The sequence below is a fragment of the Calliphora vicina genome, chromosome 5, assembly GCF_958450345.1.
Source record: "Calliphora vicina chromosome 5, idCalVici1.1, whole genome shotgun sequence".
NCBI classification, from domain to species: Eukaryota; Metazoa; Arthropoda; class Insecta; order Diptera; family Calliphoridae; genus Calliphora; species Calliphora vicina.
The window spans coordinates 55,878,507-55,903,359 of record NC_088784.1 but is presented as its reverse complement, the minus strand read 5'-3'; the positions used below and the strand labels follow the sequence as shown (position 1 = coordinate 55,903,359).

The window sequence follows — 24,853 nt, the reverse complement described above, 5'->3', positions numbered from 1 at the left end:
CAATGAATACATACGAGTACATATGTATGAATATTTAAATGTTTAATTGACTCATTATAACAATTAATTAATTAATAATTAATAACATAAAATTTGTTTAAAATCTCTTTTGTTTTTTTTTTGTCTATTTTGTATATCTCTGCAACATTTACATATTTATTCTCTTTTATATGTATTCGTTCACTCGCATTCATTTAACACATTTGAATATTTTCACTCTCTTTTTCTCGTTCTCTTTTTTGCGCTCACTAACACATGTTGTTATTTTGTATTAATTAAAATTAAAATAAAAATATTTATATTAATGAAATGAAATGAATGAAAACACACACGCACACACATGTTAAATTGTGTACATATACTAGGTTATTGCTGGTTCCATAGTAGCACCAGGATTTTTGGGAGCCTTAAGACACAATAGCCCATCACATGGTTCGCGAGATTCTACTGGTGGCATTGGTGGCTACATGTCATCCCATCATCGTGGCCATTCAACAATGTCACATCAAACCACATCGACATCATCGTCAGCGCCACCACAACATGCCACAACATCTGGACAAATTTTGCAAAGATCCGAACTCTTTAACATTTTAAGTGGCAATATGACCAATAATGTAAACGAAGCAAAGAATCCTAAGATTTTAGTTTGAGTAAAATAAAAAGAGAAAAACCAAAAGATTTGATGTTGTAAAAAAGCATCTTGATAAAAAAATACTTCTTACTTTTGCTCCTTATTTAATGTCTTCTATTTCTTCCTGTGACTGTCCCTTCAGTTTTTTTTTATACTAAAGTGGTTCTGTAACCGAGACTATTTTTTTTTTTAATAATAGATTTTTTTTATTTGCCCCGCCATTGTTGTAATAATTTGCCACCACTAACTTTTATAATAATGATTTGCCTCTTTAATTTAAGGAACATAAATAATTTCAATATATATTTTTTTTAATTTGATGCATGAATATTAATGATACAACCATTTGTAAATAGATGTAAATCTATGTGTATGTACTCTATTATTTATAAGTTTACAACTAAAGCTTTTATTTATAGACTCTACTACCTTAAATTTCTATCTGTGAATTCTTAAATTATTTGGATTCATAACAAATTTTAAAAATGTTCTCCTTAAAGTCTTTTTTAAAATTTTATTTTAATACACCAGTTTTTTTTTGGGATCAAACAAAACCTATATTTATAAATCCTTGATTGGTAAATAATTTTGGTGTTAAAAAATACAAATATCAGAACAGCAATTCCTATTCGTCCAAACAACTTTTGCAGTAGTTGTTACATGAGTAACCTATACGACCCGACATATGCAAAATCATAATGCATCAGAGAGTTTTTGGTCCATTTCCCTCATTCATCAATAATATTCGATGCCGAAAGAAATGGGTTAGAATGGCATTTACGCTGCAGTTTCGCCCAAGGAGGTAAATTTATATGACATTCGTCAACAATTGTATACTGTCTACGTTGATGTCTAATGCTACACCAAACATACGCAGGGGTTCTGTTTTATTAGAGTCCATACTAAAAAGTATGAAATTAAATCTGTAACTTCTAAACGGATAGTCCGATTTTAATAAAATTTCTCATGACTATAGAAGAGGACTTTAAACACCAAAACCCCAAAAAGGCATACCTCGGGAATATAGCAAATTAAAAATTAGCCCATTAATTTTTTAATTTAAACTTTCTTCACGAATTAAGTTGAATGTCAGGCAGTCAAATATTTATTATTTAATTTTCGCTTTAGTTAAAGAGCATCCTGACTTTATACTACCATCAGCCATTTTCCAATCGATTTTCAAAACTGACATCTTTCAAACAAAAGAAACAATTTTCGAATTAGTTTCAATAGAATATACTAATGATGTCTTGAAGTTGTATATTTATAAAAAACTTTTGAACTATATCTTGTCGGTATTTTGGTCGTAAAGGTGCTGACAAGGTTTGATGTAGGTACTATATATTCCGGCTGTTGCCACAAAAACGCCCGTTTACTTTTTTTAAGATGGTTGCGTGACCAATAAGGTTCGAGAACCCATCTCGTTACAAAGGTTTTCGCATTTGACTCTCGGAATTTAATTCCCGCGAGAGCTTTGAGTATAACAATACCGTGGTATTTTAAATAGCTCAAACAGTTTTCTACATTACGGTCTCTTTATGATTAAATCTAAAAATTCAATATCAAAATTTTGTCGAAAACCGGAAATTTTTTCCTATAAATATTTAACCGATGCACAGTGTGATAGATCGCAAATCTAACTGGACAAAATTAATAAATCACGCTGGGTTCACTTCTCACTTATGAATCATATAAAAAATGAGTTCAAATATATAAACGATTATAAAAAACCAACTTTTTTTTCGCAATGTATTTTGGGAGTTTTTACCCATTCTTCAAAAATTTTCTTTCGTGAAAAAGTAGAAGTCATACTGGAAAAGTGAAAAAAATTTATGGCGGTCGCAAGAATGCGCAAGATGTTTTTGATTTACCTTGAAGTGAACACTTGAAAGATTAACTCAAATATAGTTTTACAGCGGAACTATCCGGAATAAACAGCTTTAACTCTACTTGAAAAAAGGAAATATTTTATTTTTTCTTTGTGTAGGTCATACTGGAAAAGTGAAAAAAAATGTATGGCGGTCGCAAAAATGCGCAAGATGTTTTTGATTTGCCTTAAAGTGAACACTTGACAGATTAACCCAAATATAGTTTTACAGCGGAACTATGCGGAATAAACAGCTTTAACTCTACTTGAAAAAAGGAAATATTTTATTTTTTCCAATTTCTGATCTTTTCACAAAAAATTGTTTTTTTTAATAGTTACAATGGAAATAATTAAATAAAAATTGTTGCATATTTCCTTGAAATAGAGCTTAATAATAAAATAAAAAAACTAAAACTATGACTATCACCGTAGCCTTTTTAATCATAAACCAAATTCACACAAAAAATACACTTCTCTTTGAAATCTTAATGTACCTGTTGAGAACAACTGACTTTAAAGCTTAGTTTTTCCTAATCGGAGCTAAAAACCAAAAAAACAAAACATGAATTACAGTTCCCTATTGTATTGAGAAGCTCATTAAATGATCAGAAGGAATGTTGCCAGACATTTATTTTTTAATTTTGTCCAGCTAGATTTTTGATTTACCACAGTGTGCGATGTTAACAATGTCCGGATTAATTAAAATTTTCAGCATTGAAGTTAAGTAAGAATTTCTCAAAATTCTAAAAGAAAAATCAAACAACAGACATCGCAATGTACGTTAGAAAGTCTTTTGGATAAAATTTTTGTTAGTATACCAATTAAAAGATAAAAGTTTAATCGAGCTGAACTCGGATAAATTCATTGGCACTCGGGGTTGTCATAGAATCCAATCATTATCGTAATCGGTTTTGAAAACGACAAAAAGGTACATTTGACTTATGAAATCCAATATAATTTATTGTTTAATCGATGAAGAATTTAATTCCAGATCGAATGTACAACCAATGTACTTTTTCTGTCCTTTTCAAAACCGATTCCGACAATTATTGGACTTACTGATTTTTCTAAATGTATAAAAATTTACATTGTCATGTCATCATGTTACCTTAAGTGTATTCCTTTCAAATGACAAACGAATTTATTGTTGATCTCATTTAATGGAATTATGTTGCTGGAATATCTTATGGGTATAAGCATTTTATCAATGAATATCAAACTAATGTATCAATGATTTTTCAAAAATTAACAAGTTCGTTTGGAATTCTCCCTAACCGCTCACAAAATATCTAGAAGGTGTCTAGCTAGGTGCCTTCCTTGTTCAAGTGGTAGGTCACTTTCATATAAACTGATAGAACTACTTAGAGAGAACAATAAAATAATTAACATTTATTGTCTTTCTACCCAATAGAACTTGTGACATTATCTTTCATTTTTAGTTTTGTCTATCTAAAGATGTAAAAAACTATGTAAATTTAAAAACGTTTATATCTCTTGTTATAAAACGAATAAAAAACTTATGAATGAGGCGAGCTTTTCGTTCGTTTTAAAAAAAGTCTTTCAGTTAATTAATTTTTAATTTTATATGTATACTTCTCTGTAATTGATATTGAGCTTATTTTAAGTTTTAAATTATTCCATGAAAAATCTGTAAAAAAACTAAATAAATGTTGAAATCATTTCTCAATGATATTTAAATAAAAAAATATGTACCTACATGTACGATAATAATAAAAAATAAACTAATTTTGCCTGTCAACTGAACCTCTTTGTATTTGATGTTGTATCCTCGTATATGTGTTTCACTTAATTACGTATAAATGTATACAATTTAGTGGATGTAGATGAAATAAAATTTGTTTAATAACTTTTTGTTGCACGTTTCTTTTCAGGTCACTTATCAACCGTACTTCATGTTGTATGGTGAAGTGTTTGCAGATGATATTGATCCACCATGTGGTGAAAATCCAAGTCAACCCGCTTGTGTTACAGGTTGGTTAAAAAATGTATTTATTACTAATAAGAAAGAGTGTCATATTCGGCTGTGTCGAATACTCATCACCAATATATTAAGAGCACGGATTGTTGCGCGTTTTGTATTAAAACATTTAACTGGTTCACCAGATTTGCTTAGTATTATATTTTCTATTATTAGAAAAAATTCGTGGTAGATTTCACATTGCTAGAGTCATGCATTTAAATGTTATCGGGATCAAAATATATACAGTGGTAAATTCAAACAAAGTTTTTCATATATTTTGATCTAAAATGGTTTACCAATTCGACCTATTTATGTATATATAAGTTAGATATTAGCAGTAACTTGAAATTTGTGACAAATTTCGATTTTCTAGATCTGCTCCTAATTTATTTGTATCTAAGCGTCGTGGTGGATTTGGACCATTTCTGATCAACAAATAATATTTTCGAAAAAATGTCGTCCGCCTAAAGGCATCCCTTTAGGTCCTATTGTGCCTTAAACTGACATATGAACATAGCTAGATCATATTAGAATCATCCCAGAATATACATTCATCTGTATATTTGTCCGACTCACAGAGAAATTTTACAAATTTGTCCGGTACTACGATTTATACTTGTCAAAACAATAATTTTGGTATCCATATTTACCATGTTTAACACATGATGTTTATCAGATTGACAGTCCAATAACATGCGAACTATTACGAATATTGAAATAAATAGTCTTTAAAAAAAATGGAAAATTACACTCTATTTTGTTAACACTTGGTTATTGTTTGCTAAAAATACCACTTTTTGTGGAATATCTTTCGTGTGTAAAAGTGTATAAAAATCAGAGTGTAATTTTCCATTTTTTTGAAATGAATACCCTTCTTAAATCTATCAAATTTTTAAATATTCGAAAAAATCGATAGTCACAAAATCTTTGGGAGCTACTCAAGCAGCAATTTCAAAACGTTTGCGAGCTTTCATCTAAAAGCAGGGAAAATGGGTCCATTCTAATTGAAGTCGAGAGACCTTAAATGAAATTGTAATATTCCATCATGACAGCACTCGACTTAGAGTGTTTGGAAAGTTTTACCTCACCTGCATTATAAACCAGACTTTGAATGGTCCGACTACTATTTGTTTCGATCGATGCAGAACACTCTCTTTGAAATACGCTTCACTTTGGAATAGAGTATCCGATATTTTTCTATTTCTAATATCATCTTGACTTCTTATATATCGATTGTCGGTATTTCACAGTTTCTCTAACTACGATCGGACATCGTAGTTCATCACGGAAAAGTTAAGAATTCGAAAAAGTTAAGCACCTACAAAACAAACTACTTAACTTTTTAAACCTCTACTGCACTTTGAATAAATTTGTATTGTATTTTATTTATTTCAAAATAAAAGCTAAAAATTTAAAAAAAAACCCACATTTTAAGTCATAATTCCAATATAAAACTTACAAATGTTTTTTAAAAAATCTTTTCATTCCGACTTATAAAATTATCAGTATTTTTTTAGAATTTAACCTTTTAGATCACCAAAAAATACTGAGTGTAAAAAAAGTTTGTGCAGTTAAGGTTTAACTTTTGTAAAAGATGATACAAATTCTAATAAGTATTATTAAAAAATTGTTTTGGAATTTAATCATAATCACACAATTTTTCAATATTTACATTCTAATTAATATGTATTCGAATTAGCTTTGAACCCGTACAAACATTTTTCTTAACAAATTTTTACCACATGCGTAAAATGTTTAACAACATCCTAGAAATTTAAAATTATAAAATTACAAAGAAAATAACTTTAAATTAAATATTAAAAAAAAAGGCCAAGAAATATTTTTTAAGAAATAAACGTTATACAATTTTGTTCAAATGGCTTGGTTTTTTGATAATGAAGAACAATTTTAGACCTTGGGAGCATCGAATATCGAAAAAGTTCAAACCAAGTGTCACCTTATTACTCACTCATGTATGTGTGTTATTTAATTATATTTATATTAATTGTCATTTTTCTCCTATTTTTTCACAGGACACTGGGTTACTCCAATAACAATGTCAATGTATTTGTTGATAGCAAATATTTTATTAATCAATTTATTAATTGCTGTATTCAATAATATTTTCAACGAAGTCAATTCGGTTTCACATCAGGTAAAAATAAACAAAATTTACATGGAATAACAACTAGATATCCTGGGAATCTTGCATGAGTTGCAAATGAAATTTTTAAAATTAAATTGACATATTTTAGAAATCCCGAAATACATTATCTTATTTCAATTCTCAAATATCTGTATTAATAGTGGCGCTTTTAGATCATTACATATTGAGGACATACTTACTCACAATGCACAGTGAGTCAATCGCAAAAAAGTGGTAATAAATCTGAATGTTCTAAACTACTGGTACGATTGTAAAATGATGTGCAATATGAACGAATCGTGGGGGAGGAAATAGGCATGAAGAAAATTAAATTTGTGACCACCCTGTTAGAATACAAAGTTAACCACCTCGTGTTATGAAAACTTTGTACAACTTGTAACTTGTGAAATTATGGACAGGTTTCAATTAATGAGACTTTGTAATAAAGCAAGTGAAAATATAAAGAAACTCCAGTTCATTTTACATTAAAGCTTAATTTTTTACATTTTCGCTTTTTACCATGACTTTATTTGGTTTTGAATGTCCCAATATTTTTCTTAATTCTGGCAATGGTCGAAAATGGTGATTTTTTTAAAAAAAAATCTAATTTTATCATTAAAAAAAGTCATATCTATGTTTTTTTTTTTGAAATCGATCCAAATCGGTCAAGAACTTTCTGAGTTAGAGGATGTCAAAATTTGACATTTTGGCCAAACTGGAGTGTCTTCTCATCCATTTAATTTATTATCTATTGTTCTATGTGCACCAAATATTTTAGAAAGCACTTTCTTCAATCTTTCAACAAAAAAAAATTAAAAAGTTTCGAATTTTTTTTCTGAAATCTAAAACTTTTTTGACTTTTTTTAAAAATGTTTTTGATTTCCGAAAAAAATGTAAAATTTTAGAAAATATTAAAGAAAGAGATATCTAAACTATTTGTGTCTGAATTACTATTCAATAGGACTAACCTTGGTCACGATCGGAAGACATCGATTTAAAAAGTTGGTTCACTTGACATGAAATCCATCATATTTTTCTTAGAATTAATCTGACTTTTTCAATACCACTTTATTCAATTGCATAAAAATTATATTAAAATTTATTTCTGCAAAACTATTTCTTCATGTTATTTCGGAATTTATTAGAAATAAGACGATGTTTTTAGAAATATATTTAGTCATCCAAGATCGAAGCTTTTGCGATTGACCCAACTGTGCAACGTTTATTGTTAATTTTTCTCCTGTAGTTGTTATTCTTCCACTGAATGTTTGAATTATGTAAATTAATTAACCATTTCGATAAATTTTAATGCAGGTGTGGATGTTCCAACGTTTCACCGTAGTCATGGAATATCAACAGAAGCCGGTGCTTCCACCTCCATTCATAGCTTTTTGCCATTTCTATTCGCTGCTCAAGTATTGTATACGTAAAGCCAAAGGTGAGAGAGGGATGAGAAAGTTAAATTTTATTCCCTGTGAGTTTTCATTTATAAGCTCGTAAATATATTTAACCAATAATGTTGTTCTATTTACTTTTATTCATTTATTTACTTAATTAATCAATCAATCGTTTACTGTTCTTATATCACAACATTACACACACGTTCTACTTTTATATGTAATAAAAAACCAACAAACGTACATATAAATGCTTATTTTGACATATTTATATTGCTTGATTTTTATGCTTAAATACAAATTTATGAAAACGAAATTATATTCTTAAAACACCGTCCAAATCTAACTTACTTAAAATCAACTATATCAAATTGAGATATTAACATTCAACTTTTAAACGAAAATATATAAAAAATGGATTAACAATTTTAACACTACGACATACATGCATTTATGCTTTTCAACACGTTTTACTAACAATTTTATTTTGCAATATTTTTTGGTTTTATTTATTTTTATGTGATTAACACTGTCAATGTTAATTTGTGTGCCAAATATTTATGTTTGATTAATTAATAATTAAAACAAAAAAACTTGCTTTCTAATTTATCATTGGGGACGGTATTGTGGAATTAATTCATTTGTATGTAACAACATCGAACAATGTTGCTCTGTAATTGCGTATTTCTTGTATCGAATAATATTTATTCACATTGAATCGAATAAATGCACAGGATTGGAAGTGCAACGGGACAATGGTTTGAAGCTCTTCTTGGAAAAGGATGATCTCGAACGTTTGTACGATTTTGAAGAGGAGTGTGTCGAAGGCTTCTTTCACGAACAGGAAATTATTTTGAATCAATCGACTGAGGAGCGTGTTAAGAATACCACAGAACGTGTCGAGACAATGGCGCAAAAAATCGAGGACATAAATCAAAAGGAGAATTTACAAACTGCCACCGTACAGGTAAATTATAATTAGACAAAGTATATACGTACACAATTACACTCTATGTACATAAATATTAGGCTTCGTTATTTAATTTTGGAATATCGATTCCATGGGTAAAATAAGCATTATTTGGCACTATTTTTTAGAATACATCGTAAATGATTATTCTATCAAAAATAATATTATTTTTTTTCCGCTAACAAAAACATTGTTTAATTTGATTTATAGATTATGGATCCACTCAAATTTTGGAAGAATGATTTCGGTTAATAAGACAAATTGCGAATATATTTCAAAGTTTTGTGTCCCTTAAAGCGATTTCATATATAAAGGGATATTTAAAATATATATGGTCAAAAACACGGATTGAAGTAAAGAATGATTCCTGCTGATTTTTTTTTAATTTCTTATCGTATGAATATATTTTCTTTTACACAAACACAAACTGCTGAGCGTTTTGCGAGACTGCAGATACACCCAACCCTCAGATTGAATAGTCCAGCACCCTATTGACTGGACTATTTGGGCACCCAAAACGAATTTATGCACGTAAAAATGATTTTCCAAAAGGAGCTTACAGGCCCCACAATGTGGATATTAAAAAAAGCTTAATTGTATAAGCTTGACATTGATATATAACACATTAGCGAAGTTCACTATTAAGTGCGAATGGTCTTGCATCATTGCAAAAGCAAAATTGTATAGGTTTTTGTGTGTATTTTGTTATTGGATTACGATAAAATTTTGCATTTGCAATGATACAAGACATACATAAGAGAACGACATTTAAAGTACCTGTTACTTTCTCCATTTGTTACCAGTGATTTTTTAAAAACGTTACCAGTGAATGTTAAAAAATATAAAAGAACGACATTTACTGTATGTTGATAACTATGAAAGAACGATATTAAAAGTACCTGTTACTATATTTGTTCCAGTGATTTTTCAAAAACGTTACGAGTGAATATTGAAAATATTAAGGAACGACATTTAACAGTATGTTGAAAAATATGAAAGAACGACTTAAATGTACCTGTTACTTGCTATATTCAGTAACTGTTGTTACCAGTGATTTTTCAATCACAGTGGTTAAATCATAGGTATGAAAATATCGCTCATCTCTAATTCGCAGCACTGAATAGTGAACTCCGCTATTATAATTGCATTCAGTTATAAAACAGACACTGCACAGTGGTTTAGAAACGTTTTTTTTTGGAAAATAATTCGGTATCTTGGGAACTATTGCAGACACTGTTACGAAATTTCACATGGTTGGAGCTGAGGTGTTTTCGAGTTGATTTACTTTTGTTCAGCTTCCTGAGAGAGGTTGGTCACCTCGGGTCTCAAATTTAAAAAACAACGACACAAATCCATTTATGATCCGAATGAGCTGAAATTTATATATTTAAATATAAATAGTCCTTGAGAAGTCTACAAAAAATACCCTTTTAAGTGTAGGTTATCTCTATTAGTTGAAGAGATATTCAGGTTTATTGATTTTTTTTAATTTTGCTCGATCTTTTTATGGTTTTTTAGATACGGCTGGTTTTATTTTTTTTTTTTATTAATTTATTTTTAAAATATCAGCAATAAAATATTGGCGATAAAATTCTAAACAAAATAAAAACCACAGTTATCTCTTCCCTATAAAAAGTTATACGCATCCAAACTTGTAAAAAGGGACGTATTTTTTTATTTTTTTCCCAAAAAAGCTCATATATTTTTTCTAACTTAATGCAAAAGCATGTAAAGAAAAATTTGGCTCAGTTAAGCGGACATATCATCCCCCAGACTTATCCAAACTTGGCCAATTAAAAAAAAATTCTAAAAAGGTAAAGCACCATATTTGTATAACCCCAAATGTTTCTTAAATACTTACTAAGTGTTTTTACTATCACACGGTAAATAACGCCACAGTAGGCACTTTTCTAAAAAAAACTCAGTTTTTTGGACACATTTTCCCCGATTTAGGAATTTCGGTATTTGAAAATAAAAAAATGTCAAAAATTCTAATGCCATTGATTTAAGGATATTTGAGTCTATATTGGTTCCAAATTTTGTTATGATATCTTTAACTGTTAAAATTTTACATTAAGTCAAGTTTTATATTTTAAATCCGTTTAAAATCACCATATTATATTTTTTTAGTTTTTAAGGTAAATGAAGTTAACTCAAACCGTGTGAAATTTGGTAACAATATCTCCAATAGCTCCCAAGATACCGAATTATTTCCAATAAAAAAAGTTTAAAAACCACTGTGCACTGTAGTTTAACTAAACGTAACAAAATTGTATTTATTTATCATGCTATCTTTGTGATTAGCATTTTTATTGTTTTTGTTTTTTAATGAGATAAATGAAAAAATGTCATTAGAAAGTTGATTGTTTTACGACTTTATAGATATTTCAGTTAAGAGTTTTGTGTCTTGAAGATTTATCTAAAATCCAGGAAGATCTTAGGTTTCCCAAAATTCATATAAAATTCGAAATAGATTGAATTTCAAAAAACGAACGTATACATTAGAGTGTCCCTTAGAATTAATTTTTTTTTTATTTGAAAAAATGTTATGACTGAAACTAAAAAAAAATACAATGGTTAAGATAACTCATTTCCAAAGTGCTGATATATTTTTTTCGTTAAATTTTATGAAACTCTAATCAGGCTATGTTTAGTTTTATTTACTATGTTTATTGTGTTCAATTTACAGAAAAAAAGTTTAATACCTAAATCTGACCCGCACTCTTGCAGATTCCGAAAAATCTTTTTTTATTTTTTCGCTTAAAAGCGTATTAAAAATTTTAATTGTCATCTAATATTTGCCAATACTGTTATGTTCAGGCATGTTTCTCCAATTATGTTCAGGCATGTTTCTCCAATGTGATATTGAAAGAGAGCCAACTTTTTTAGAAATGTTCCACTAAAATGTAATAAAATCTGTTGTCGAATCCGAGTGGCTTACCATAATTTTACAATAATCCTTTTAATATTAACTTATTTTTAATTCAATTTCTTATTAATTTTAGAATATCGAGTTTCGTTTACGTAAAATGGAAGAATCGTCGGAGCAAATTTTGAATCATTTAGCAGTGATTCATCGTTTTATGGCCATGCATACAATGGGACAAGACGATTTCAATTCATCCAATATAAATATACCTGGGGACTTTCAACGTATACGAACCATATCCGTATCTGATAATGAAGCTGCTGGTGCAGGTAGTGGTAATGGCGGTGGTGGTGGCGGTGGATTCGGTGGTGGAGGCGGTGGTTTAGGAGGTTTATCGAACAGTTTACAGGTATGTGTACATAATCAGATGATATAAATACCTACAGATATTAAATATTATACAATATATATTCTAATACACAGGTAACAAATCGTCGTCGATTCAATCGTTCATTAACAGAAGTTCGACCAGATGCATACATATTCGATGATGGTACACACTTTGAAGTAGTTCCCGTGCCTGAAGAATCAGATGAGATTGTCAAGTCACGAGAAGCACTTAATGAGCAGGTAGTGCGCAAAATATCTGTGCAATCCGAATCGGATTCTGATGCTTATGTGCCGCTGTCACAACGACCTTCTACATGTGAGACAATAAAACGTACACCATACGTAACCGTACGACAGGATACCGGAGCAAGTACGGAAAGTAAGGACACCCTAACGCCATTGGGGAATGACGATGACCACACACTGGTGGGTGAGAATTCTGATGAAACGGGACCAGACATAACTTTCGAAGGTAAATCAGCTACAAAACTCCATTATTACATGTACTTGAGGTATCAATTCAATTCTTTTGTTCTCCAGCTGCCAGACATCGAGCTATGCGCCAACGTACTGTATCCCTGTGTCGCAGAAATTCTGAGACGTGTTCTATTGTTGGCGACATAAGTCGTTCCCATATAAGTCTGAATCAATTACATTTAACACGTCGTCAAATGAGTCTTACGCAATCGGAACCAGACAGCGATAAGGATGCACAAACAGGTACAATAAATAGCCCTCAATGTGTCGCACACCAATCTCCTTCCGTTCGTTCGGCATCAAGTATTCCAAGTCTATGGAGCATCCTCGAATAGAGAGAGTTAAAGAGATTTGGAATATTTGCGTGCTTATATGTTGTTGTGTCCGATATTGTTGCAGTAACAATTGTCGTTGTTATATGTCATCCCTATACAATACTCTGTCTCTTCCATTCTTTTTGTTGTAAATTTTGTAAATTAATTCTTTTCTTAAACAAAACTTTGAAATTTTATTTTTTCCAACCAAATTCGTACCGTAAACTTGAACATAAAACAAAACCAAACAAATATATAAAATGTAATTTAGGAAAATCTGTACTGCATGCAAAACCCTCGAGAAACATTCTCTTGAAATTGCATAGCGATTACACTTCCATCACTGATGAATTGGAGAGTGTTTGCCACATGATTACCTCACCCACAGTATCTCTTCCAAGTCATAAGAGTAAGTATTTGATATTGTCATTAATGTTAAATATGTATTTTACATCTTTTAATTATTATTATATATTTTACACAAACTTATATATTTATATTAGGGTGTATCGATTTAGCAATCGATATTGTGGCATCGATTTTTCGACAGCTTATGGCAGGAGGAAAATAATTTCCACTACGAAAAAAATTTACTTTTTCTCAACTTTTATTATACCCTTCACCATGAGTGGCAAGGGTATATATAACTTTGTCATTCCGTTTGTAATTTCTACAAACGGAATAGTTATAGATAGCGGAGTCGATATAGCCATGTCCGTCTGTCCGTCTGTGTGTTGAAATCAACTTTAAGAAGCCCCCAAATAATTTACATACACGATTCATACATCAATATCTCCGAAATTCTCAAGGCTCGGTTGCCATTATTTTTTTTTAACTTTTTATTTATTGAATCTTCATATATCATTAGGCCTAACTATACGTGAAAATTTTTAACCCGAATTTTTTTGTTCACAAAAAATTTTTTACTAAATATTAAAAAAAAAAATTTTAAATTTAAAAATTAAAAAACAAATGGAAAAAAAAATAAATTTTGTTTACCTAAATATATTTCAAATTTTTATTTTAAAGTATAATTTGGTGAAGGGTATATAAGATTCGGCACAGCCGAATATAGCTCTCTTACTTGTTTTTAAATTTTTTTATTACGCAAAAATCTTAAAAATAAAATTTTTTGATTTTTTCTGAATATATGTATAGCAGTGGAATTTTTTGTCCTCATGCCAAAAGCTATCGAAAAATCGATGGCACAATATCAACAAATGTTGGCCTTACAAATTGACCCACTCTAATATATATGCACATTTGGGTGGCTCCAAAAAAAGTTTTTTCAATACCGTACCTGATATCATGATTCATATCATATGATAGATATTTGAAAGGAGCTTTCAATGCCGTATCTGAAAAATATTCGAGTTTTTGTAATTTTTTTTATTTTTTAATTTGAGCATTATTTAATGTAATTATGTACTTTAAATTAATAAATTATAAACCTTATATAAATCCTCACGTTTTCGAAATTCACTCTAGTTCGAATTTTATATGTATTACATATTTGGAACATAGGTTTTCTTACCTAATATATCTCTAAAGTCGTAAAACGATAAACTTTTTATTTGGTAATAACCACATAATATAATCAAAAACATTTAAAATGTTAATCACAAGGAAAGCATGACAAATAAATAGCATTTTTGACAGAAATGTTTGTTTCATTGTATTAATTTAAACTATTTACTTTAAATAATTGTATGTAAAAATTTAAAAAACTTAAATTTTATCCCAAAAATTACAAAACTTCGGATATTTTTGGACTATCACGAGATAATCCACTTCTCAAAAAATTTGAGAAGTTGTTTCCTCAAACAAGCTAAATTTTAATTTTAGTTTGGAACATCTGTAATATACATACATACATACTTAATACACATAGTTTTGAAAAATTTATTTTGAGATATTATAACATATTATGCGAAAATATTGGTATAACTTAGATACATAATTATATTATTAGTATTCCTACTACAGCTGCTAATACAACTAAAGTACACAACAGAAATATATATATTTGTATACCCTTCACCATGAATTCCGTTTGTAATTTCTACATTTTGAGACCCCACAAAGTATATATATTCTGGATCGTTATAGATAGCGAAGTCGATATAGCCATGTCCGTCTGTATGTTGAAATCAACTTCCGTATCCCCCAAATAATCTACATACATGATTCATACATCAATATATCGGGAATTCTTCCTCCTCGGTTGCTATTTAAAATCGACAAAATCAGACCACAAATGGCTGAGATATAAGCCAAAAACCGGGACAACCTCGATTTTTGGCCTATTTTTTATCTATATCTGGATTACTAAGTCATTAATATAGACAATATGGATATCTAATGATACGTATTTCAAAGTCCATTGCAACGATGTAAATAAAGTTATAGTAAGTTGGACCTACAATAAGTTATAAATTATTTTTCCAAAAAAATATTTTTAAAAATTTACAAAAAAATTAAAAAACAATTTCGAAAAAAAAAATTAAATTTTGTTTACCTAAAAATATTTAAAAAAAAATTATTTTAAAGTATAATTTGGTGAAGGGTATATAAGATATAGTTCTCTTACATGTTAAGATAATATTGAAAGTATAAATTTTAATAACATTTTATTAAATAAATTGGTTAATGCGAAAATATAAATATAAACGGGTGTCAGTTTTTCAACTTATGTTTTAGATTTTGTTCTGAACAAAATAAGCTAACCTGAAAATATTTAAATTATAAAAGAATTTCAACAAATTTCAAAATGTTGAGCTTTATGGAAAAATGCGTATCAAAACCCTCAATCCTTGAGAATACAAGTTTCCACGAAAGCAAAAACATTTTTATTTATGTATTCTACAATATATTTTTAAGGCCGCTACTAAATTCTACATATAAGTTTTTTTTTAAATTTTGTATTATTCACAATTTTAATAAATATAGTGGGTTTTTTCTATATAAAAGTTATTTTTAGATAAGTCCAATAGAATTATGTTTAAAGTTCAGTTAAGTTTTTCTGAATAATGAATGGTTCAAATTATCTTATTATTATTCAGGATTATTCAGGAGATATTATGCTCTTTAAATATTGCAAATTATTCAATTTATTTGGCGGTATTGCCGCCGTTAGTGAATCCACTAATCATATATTTCCGATAGATATGTGCTGGACTATTATCTTGAGGGTTGCGGGTTCGAATCCCCCCAAAGACTCTGGCTGTATCTGCAGACAAGCAAAACGCTTCGGTGTTTGTGTTTGTTTAACCCTCTAACCCGCAAACTTTAAAAAGCTAAAAAAAGTTGTCGAATAATTTGTTTAGGGTAATTATGACCCAATAAACTCAGAACAGCCATCAGAAACTAATTTGCAAATTAAGTTTATTAACCAGGTGCAAAATGGTGAAGTGTGCTTCAGGGCATTGTTGACGGTTTAGGTATAAAAAACAATAATTATGATACGATTGTATTGAAAAACTAATGAAAAAGAACTAATAAAAAATATTTCGAATACATAAGGCGAATAAAAGTTAGTAAGACTTTGATTAGCGACCTCTAAACTCATTGTTTTCAAGTTGCTCCTTTATTCTCGATTCATTAAAAATTCGGCAGTCGTGGATACCGTCCTATATATTATTATTATGAAACTTATTCCCCAGGGGAGTTTAAATTATGATTATCAATTGCAATAGTATCCTATATTAATCCAAATTTATAAACATAAATAAATATATTTGAGAACATTATTAATTCGAAATTTCATTTCCATCATTGTGGTATCTTGATATTAAGAATATAATAGTTACAACGAAACGTTATGTAAATAATGTAATTAATTTCAAAATACTTCTTATTCTTGCCATCGTATCGATGACAATAAATTGCAGTGTATAGTAAAAATTAAACTTCATTTCATGGACATTTCATTTTAGCCAATAATAATAATAAGTAAATAATCTTATTCAAATTTGATTAATGTATTTTGGCACTTTATTAAAGCATCATTGGATAGACCAAAAACGGACATGTCAAAAGCCGAAAGAGCAGCTCTACTAGAAAAGCAACATTTAAAAGAATGCGAAGAAAATGATTATCAAATGCTTGAAGGTCTCTTTACGGCGCGTGCCTCAATAGATGATACCGATGACTCATATGAGGTAATTAAAATAAAAGCGGTAATTATGGTATTCAGGAAAATATATTTCTTACAGTATGTAAATAAATTTGTAAATATGTATTTAAAATGTTGAAATCTTAGAAAACATTACTTTTACAATTAAATATATGAGTGTCTTCAATTAATACTTGCTTGATTAACTTGATAGAAATGCTTGCGATTGGCTAGTTTATTAATCATTTGACTTTTCCTTTGTTTAGGCTGGTGCATCTGTTGACTACAGTCATCGACATCCTCTGAGACGAGAGACTGCTATCGAATTGTCACCGTCTAAACCACCAGCCGATGGCGGAGTAATTGGTGCTTGTGATAGTAGTGACACTAGTGGCCCAGCTGCTGGTGTTTTTGAAGTGAAAAATGAACGTCCCTGGCAACGTAATGCCTCCATGGAACAACAACAAACATATCATTCACCGGTAGTGCCACAACGTGCTACCAGTGAGTTTTTAAATCCACCGTATGAGAGCACCGGACGACTCTTCAAGAAGTCCAGTGAAAGTTTACAGAAGAATTCCAGCACCGACACTGACTATTCAGCGCATCCATATCGTTTTATTAAGCAAAGTTCAAATGATACCACCACCTCTATGACCGGCTCGTACAATATCGACACACCATCTTTGACGGCTGAGCCCTCTCTTGATGCAGTTGATACCCAGTCACAATCACAATCGCAGACGTTAGCGACGACAGTGCTCGAGGGTGGTGTTAGTTTAAGTGGAGGTAGTAGTCTGAGCATCTCTGCCCGTTATCAACCGTTGCGTACCTCGTCCGTTGGTGCTTCGGATGTTAAGCGCTCAACTGACGAAGGTTCATCTTCCCTCGATTTTGGAACAACGAATATAATGGCGCAGGTGCAACCGCCTCCACGGGCTATGCAATTGAAGAAACAGTTTAGCTTGGACCAAGGCAAGCAGCCACCACCGATACCACCAACCTCACGTTTATCAAGCACCGATACGCCCACCTCCACCACAGAATTACCACCCTCATCATCATCCTCGGCATCAGCGTCCGCCAAATTACAACCACTTTCTAAACACACAGCTACAATAGCCGCAGGTGCTGTATTGCCTTCATCGGTTCCTGCCAAATTGATTTCCTCACTTAAACCACCGCTCACCAGTAAACTCGGCATGAACATACTCAAAGAGAGTAGCTCGAGCACTGAAGAATCCAAGGATGGTGACCAGACTGCTGTCGCATCAAGCGGCACCATGGTAACCATACCACAAATAAGCACAGATCTTGTACAAGATGAAATCGCAAAACTATCGTCGAACATCAAGAGCAGCACCGAATCTGAAAAGGATCCGCCCTACAATGAAACAATGTGCTGATTTTTATTGAAACTTGGAATGATTATTGCCATAATATCGTTATCTAAAGAAATTCCCCAACACCCGCAGCATTCTGGCTCCTCATCTCATCATGGTCCCCATTATTCCTACTATGGTGATGATGGCTCAACGGAATGGGAATTCAACTGAGAGAAATTCTATTTTTTTCAATTGTAAATAGTTAGAAATTTGATTTTGTAAAAATATTAAAGCAAACAAAAATAATGATGTGCATATACAATACATTTCGGTTGTTTAGAAACGCATAATGTCAAGACAAACCCCTCCCCCATACCCACGACCTCCCCAAATCCGCGCAGTATCTGTAAAATGTTAAAGTTTTAAAATCAAAGTCAAAATTAAATCTAAGCTAATCTTAAATAATCGTATTAAATCAAATAGTAATTACAATAATATTCTTAAAATTACCGTTAATTATAAACTAATTTATTTAGAGTCCATTAATTAGATGATTGATTATCTGCAAAAAGACCATTTGTATACATAGAAATAATTAGAAATGTTTAAATTATTACTTATATACTAAATATATACATATATATAAGTATGGCTGTATGTATTTGTGTGTCTGTGTGATGTACTATATTTTTAAATCGTGTATTTGTGTTTTATTTTTTAAATATTTATGTACTTAAATTATATATTTAAGAATTGCCATTTATTAAAACAAATTTAAAATCTATAAAATTATTACCTATTATGTTTTTAGACAAATACAAATAAAACAAAAACAAACTCGAGAACATTTCATTTGCGTCCAATAATATAAAATGGAAACATTTTTATCTAATCATATTGCACTAAGATTGTATGATGTACACTAGGCTGGTCAAGTCCTTATTTTATACTTTTTGGATTTTAGATGCTCCCAAAGTCTAAAATTGTTTTTCATCATCTAAAAACCAAAAGCAGAAAATATTAACAAAATCGGATAACGTTAAGAGGTTTCGTACATGGAGAATAGACATAGAGCGGAAACTCTCCTGTCAAAGACCTAACTTAGTTGTTAGAAACCTAAGTGGTGAGAATGTATTAGTAGAAATAACTATGTGAAAACAAAAACAACACTCGTATGTGTGATTATTTTGAATAATTTTTTTGTTTGAGTTATTTTGTAGTTTCCGCTTTATGTTTCTCTATGGTTTCGTACATAGGGTAACATAGAGACGAGACGGAATTGTCAAAAACCTAAGTCTGTTGTCAAAAACATATCTCTTGCAACAACAAAATACATGCTAGACAATGTATTTTGTTGTTGTATCAGAAATATTATTTGTTGTATTTTTGTTTGATAAATCGGAGTGTCTCGTCTCTATGTATAATTCTCTATGGTTTCGTATTTTATTTGAATTTGAGCCATGCAGCAATATTTTCAAAACAATCTTGAAAACAAATTCAATTAAATAGTTTTTGTATTTGAACGAAACGAAAAGTTTCGATCAAAAAAATTAATTTTTGAACCTTTACTCCTTATTTCTCCGATTATATTCCATTTCCAAAGATTTCCCTTAAATATGAGCCATTGAACTATTAAAACATATATAAAATTTAGAATAGGACCAGGTTCTTTGAAAAAATATATTTACGTTTTTGTGTTTATGTTCATAACTAGGGGGCGGATTTTCATGCATTTATTGGAAAATATGCGCCTAAAATATGCTTCAAAAAAATCAAAATATATGACCTAAAAATTTAAAATATATGCACGCATATTTTTGTGCAGAAACATAAAATAATTAACTATGAATCGCGCAATGTCCAAAAAATACACAACAGTGTTCCCAGCAGTTAGGAATTTTTAAATTATACCAGGAATTAAATAGGAAAAGTTTTAATATTATAATTGTTCTTCTGAGAAAACAAAGGATATATTAATTATGATATCAAGCTATGAATACTTTAATCGTCAATATTTTGATCATGATGTAAAGTAGCATCCAACCTTAATTTTGATCTCGCAATAACCCAGCAGTTAAGCAAGTAGTAAATGTATCCCTTATAGACAGTAATTGTCACTAATATCTGATCACTTGGCTGAATCCAATTTATATATTTTTAAGTTTTTTAATAAAAATTTAATATTTTTTGAATTTTTTAGTTTAAAATCGTTTACTTTTAAATCAATAATTGATATTACTATGAAAGCTTTTGTATATTACGACCTATATTTTTAAAAAAAAGAGGACCAAAGTATGGCAAGAATCTAAAATTTCAATTTTTAAATGTGTATAACTCAGAAATTATAGAGATAAATAAAAATGGCACGTGTTTAAAAATTTTACATGTCGAAGGTACCCTTTGAGCCCCCATAGCGCCGCTACTGGAGCATTTGTACGGCGACATGTCGATCCAAATTTTTTGATTCTGCCCCACTGTGCAGCATGAGATACGATTAGGGATGCCAGATTCAGATTCGCAAAAAGCTGGACATTGGGCTTTAAAAATCGGGACAAATAAAAAACTGGACATTAAAAAATTACTGAGAAAATGTTAATTTTGGTTTTGTGTAAATAATTTTTTTTAAATATATTTTTATCCATTGTAATCAAAATATACATGTATGAATTACACGGTGCTATAGTGAAAAAACTTGGAAAACGTGGGTATATTGTTGAGTAGGTATAATTGTGTAAAGAAATTTCAGAAACACCATCAAATTCAGAAGTTATTCTAACGTTTTCAGTGATATACGTCAACTTAACTACCAGTAACTCAGTCAGTTTTTTTAATGGGTTTAGAAAAAAAACTGAATGGGTTTAGAAAAAAAACTGAATATGCTTTAAAGTTCATACATTTTATGAAAGGTTAATTCTTTGCCTTACCGTAACTGTTTAAAATGTTGATATCGGTCTAAAAATGTGTAAGTTAGAGGTACTAAAGTACTACGACCTACCGTAAAACACTTGTTTCAAAATAACTCAAATAACTAACTTTATTAGCTACTAAAAAATCTTAAAAAATAAGAGTTCAGAAAAAGTCATTTTTTTATTTTTTCTGAAATTTGGGCGCCTTGTATATTATTTTTTGGATATGTCGTAGTAGAAATTTTTTTTCCTCATGCCAAAAACTATCGAACAATCGAAGTGCACAATATCGATTGCTAAATCGACCCACCCTATGTATGTAAATAAAGAAAGAATTAAAAGTAATAAATTAAATACTAAAAACACTGCCACTTTATTTCGTTTTTGAGCTTACGGATTTAGCCAATTCCAAACCTTTAGAGATCTGTAAACAATTTTGAAAATCTATATCAGGTCCAATGAAATTCGGTTTCTTACTTTGGTATAGAGATTGTTTTCTAAAATTCTCGAATTCTTTCCTTTCACCTTTGATATTTCAAGCTTTTTGTAAATCTTCCCAAGAAAATAGGACATTTTATAAATTTAAAAATGCTATTTTTTTAAAAAAAGATGAGTCATCACCAAAGTCGTAACGATTTTCTAAATAGCTAACTGCTGTTTTTAAAAAGTCTTCTAATTCCGTCTTAAAAGTATTATGTTCATTAGGCGAAATTTTTTTTCAAAATGGTGTTAACTTTGGTGCCAAAAAATGTGTTACGGATTCTACATTTGATGCTATTCATAAGTACGGCCATTGTATCGTGCAACTTTAAAACTGTACAAGACTCATTCTCAAGAGTTGTAAATTCTTGCATTATGTTTTCATAAAATATAAAATGCTTCTGATAATCCTTCACGTTTACTTTTTTCTTTTGCATTGGCATATTTATCAGAAATTCCATATGACACGTATTCCCATAAAAATGTTGGCATTTATTTTGTTCCTTTCTTCAAAAAATATATACACGTTTTTGCATAAGTTATTGCTGTATACTAATTAGTAATAAGAAAATTTTCATTTATAGATATTATTGTCGAATTTAGCTGGACAAATTAAATTTTAGCTTGAAACTGGACAGGCATCAAAAAAGCTGGACAATCCAGCCAAGTCCAGCCAGGCTGACAACCCTAGATACGATACTAAGGCATTAATTTTGTAAATCACGTCACCAAAGAAATATTTATGTGGAAAGCAAAAAAAAAAAATTTTGGACCCTCCCAGACGCAGAGAAAAAATATAATTAGGCATGGTTACTGTAACCATTTAAATAGTGTTACAAGATTTTTAACAATATTATAGTCACAGTAACTATTTACATGATTGTGGTAACCATAATATGGTTAATTTATGATTTACATGATTGTATCAACCATATATATGGTTACAGTAAACAAATATATGTTTGTGGCAACCATATTTATGATGAATAATTTTATCGTAATATGTTGTTCTCAGATTATGTTAAGCCGAGAGCAACATAATATGAATGGTTGTCACAAACATATATTTGTTTACTGTAAGCATATATATGGTTGATACAATCATGTAAATCATAAATTAATCATATTATGGTTACCACAATCATGTAAATAGTTACTGTGACTTATGAATAGGTTGATACAATCATGTGAATCGTAAATTAACCATATTATGGTTACCACAATCATGTAAATGGTTACTGTGACTATAATATAGTTAAAAAACTTGTAACAATATTGAAATGGTTACAAAAAACCATGCCCAACTATATTTTTTCTCTGCGTGCATACATCCCAAAGATAGTAAATAGTAAATTGCGAGATTCTTCAAACTTTGTCTAAAACATTTTTTATTATAATTGGGGGACATGAAACCTCACATACAGAATAAATATTATCAAATTTGAAGGATTCGAGAATTTACGGGGTTTTAGCCATGGAACCTCCCATACAACGTAAAAATTAGTTATAAAATATAATAAATATTAAATAATTAACTATGGATCGCTCAATGCCCACAAACTACATAACAGAGTTCTCAGCAGTTAGGATTCTTTGAATTATACGCACAAAAAAATTATAATTTGTCTTCTGAGAAAACGATGGATATGTTAATTCTAATATCTTGGAATTAATATTTGTTAAACGTCATAATCTTTAAAGTCTCCACCATGTGACTTTTCTGATCATGTTGTAAAGTAGCATCCAAAAGTAGGAGACTTGGTGCCAGTTTCTCGATGTCGAAAACAGACAGTCGACAACATTTGATGCTATTTCTGTAACAAATTCGAAAAAAAAATCTTTTTGTTGTGCCAATTGACAACAAAAAATAATATTTTTATTAAAAATTGGTATAATATACATATAAATATGTATTTTGAAGTAAAATATAAGAAAATATGCATTATGCAATAAAATATGCAAAAATATGCCCTAACAAATCGATGACATTTTACAGCAAAATGTGTGATTTGGAAAGATAATTAGTCTACATATAATTTGGACGTTCAAGAAAATAAATGCATTTGCATATAAATCCGCCCCATATTTATTACATTTACACATTAAGGTTAGAAAATAAGAAATAAATAATGCACTTCTTGTTACATTAGAAACTTATTTTAGATATACTAAATATAATGTAACTCATTACGGTGCAGGTAGCGAGGCACACCGGGTTTTAGCTAGTATGTTTATAATTATTTGTTTATTTTATATTTTTATATTTAAACATCTATAGGTGAATGAAATACAAAAACAATTTTTTTAATTCATTTGGTTTTCAAATTCTTTATCCATAATTGCCATGAATGGTAGGAGTATATATAAAGGTTCCTAACATTCCTAATTTCCATATTTTTTATTTGCGATCCATTTAGTCAAGAATCCGTCTGTTTGTTGAAATCAACATTCCGAAACCACCCAATAACTTACAAACATGATGGGTATATCAATATATCAGGTATAGTCCCATTTTACACCAAAAACATTTTTCAACCAAATTCTCCAAAAAAAATTGTTTTCAATTGAATTGATTTTTAGAACATTACTACTTACATGGTTAATAAATATAAACTCTAACCTCCATATTCATAATGAATTTTTAAATTAATCGAACGTTTATAGATCTGAATTTCCATAAAAAATTGGTTTTATAAACCTTTGATAAATTTAAAAATTGATTATCAATAAGGCCTTAAAAGTACATTACTGTTGACCTCAAAATTTTTTCGAGCCTCCTACGGAGAACATCCTTCCCCATCGAGTGCCACCATACTATAATTGTGATATAATTTATCTGTTGTTTTAGCATTACTCGCCCTAATCTGAATATTACTCCCCCATAAGTGGTTCGAATCAAGCGGACGTGTTTTGATACTCGCATAACATTAGCGATTATAATTTGTACTCGCAAGATAAATGTTCTCTAAATCGCAATCATAAC

At 29.9% G+C, this 24,853-nt stretch overlaps 1 protein-coding gene across 7 annotated transcripts in view; it reads left to right on the top strand.

Annotated features, from left to right (window-relative positions):
* Trpm (transient receptor potential cation channel, subfamily M) overlaps positions 1-19,321 on the top strand; it is a 320,313-nt gene extending 300,992 nt beyond the window's left edge. For 5 of the 7 annotated variants that reach the window (XM_065510708.1, XM_065510707.1, XM_065510706.1 and 2 more), the window contains 10 exons: positions 4,394-4,493; positions 6,516-6,637; positions 7,943-8,066; positions 8,760-8,992; positions 12,001-12,273; positions 12,348-12,726; positions 12,795-12,974; positions 13,317-13,454; positions 17,048-17,205; positions 17,426-19,321. In XM_065510708.1, the coding sequence (XP_065366780.1) occupies positions 4,394-4,493; positions 6,516-6,637; positions 7,943-8,066; positions 8,760-8,992; positions 12,001-12,273; positions 12,348-12,726; positions 12,795-12,974; positions 13,317-13,454; positions 17,048-17,205; positions 17,426-18,565 (2,847 nt within the window). In that variant the 3' untranslated portion in view covers positions 18,566-19,321. Of the gene's footprint in view, positions 1-365; positions 618-4,393; positions 4,494-6,515; positions 6,638-7,942; positions 8,103-8,759; positions 8,993-12,000; positions 12,274-12,347; positions 12,727-12,794; positions 12,975-13,316; positions 13,455-17,047; positions 17,206-17,425 lie in introns of those variants that run through there. The other 2 variants (XM_065510710.1, XM_065510709.1) reach the window with 2 other exon arrangements.
* The last annotated feature ends 5,532 nt before the right edge of the window (positions 19,322-24,853 follow it).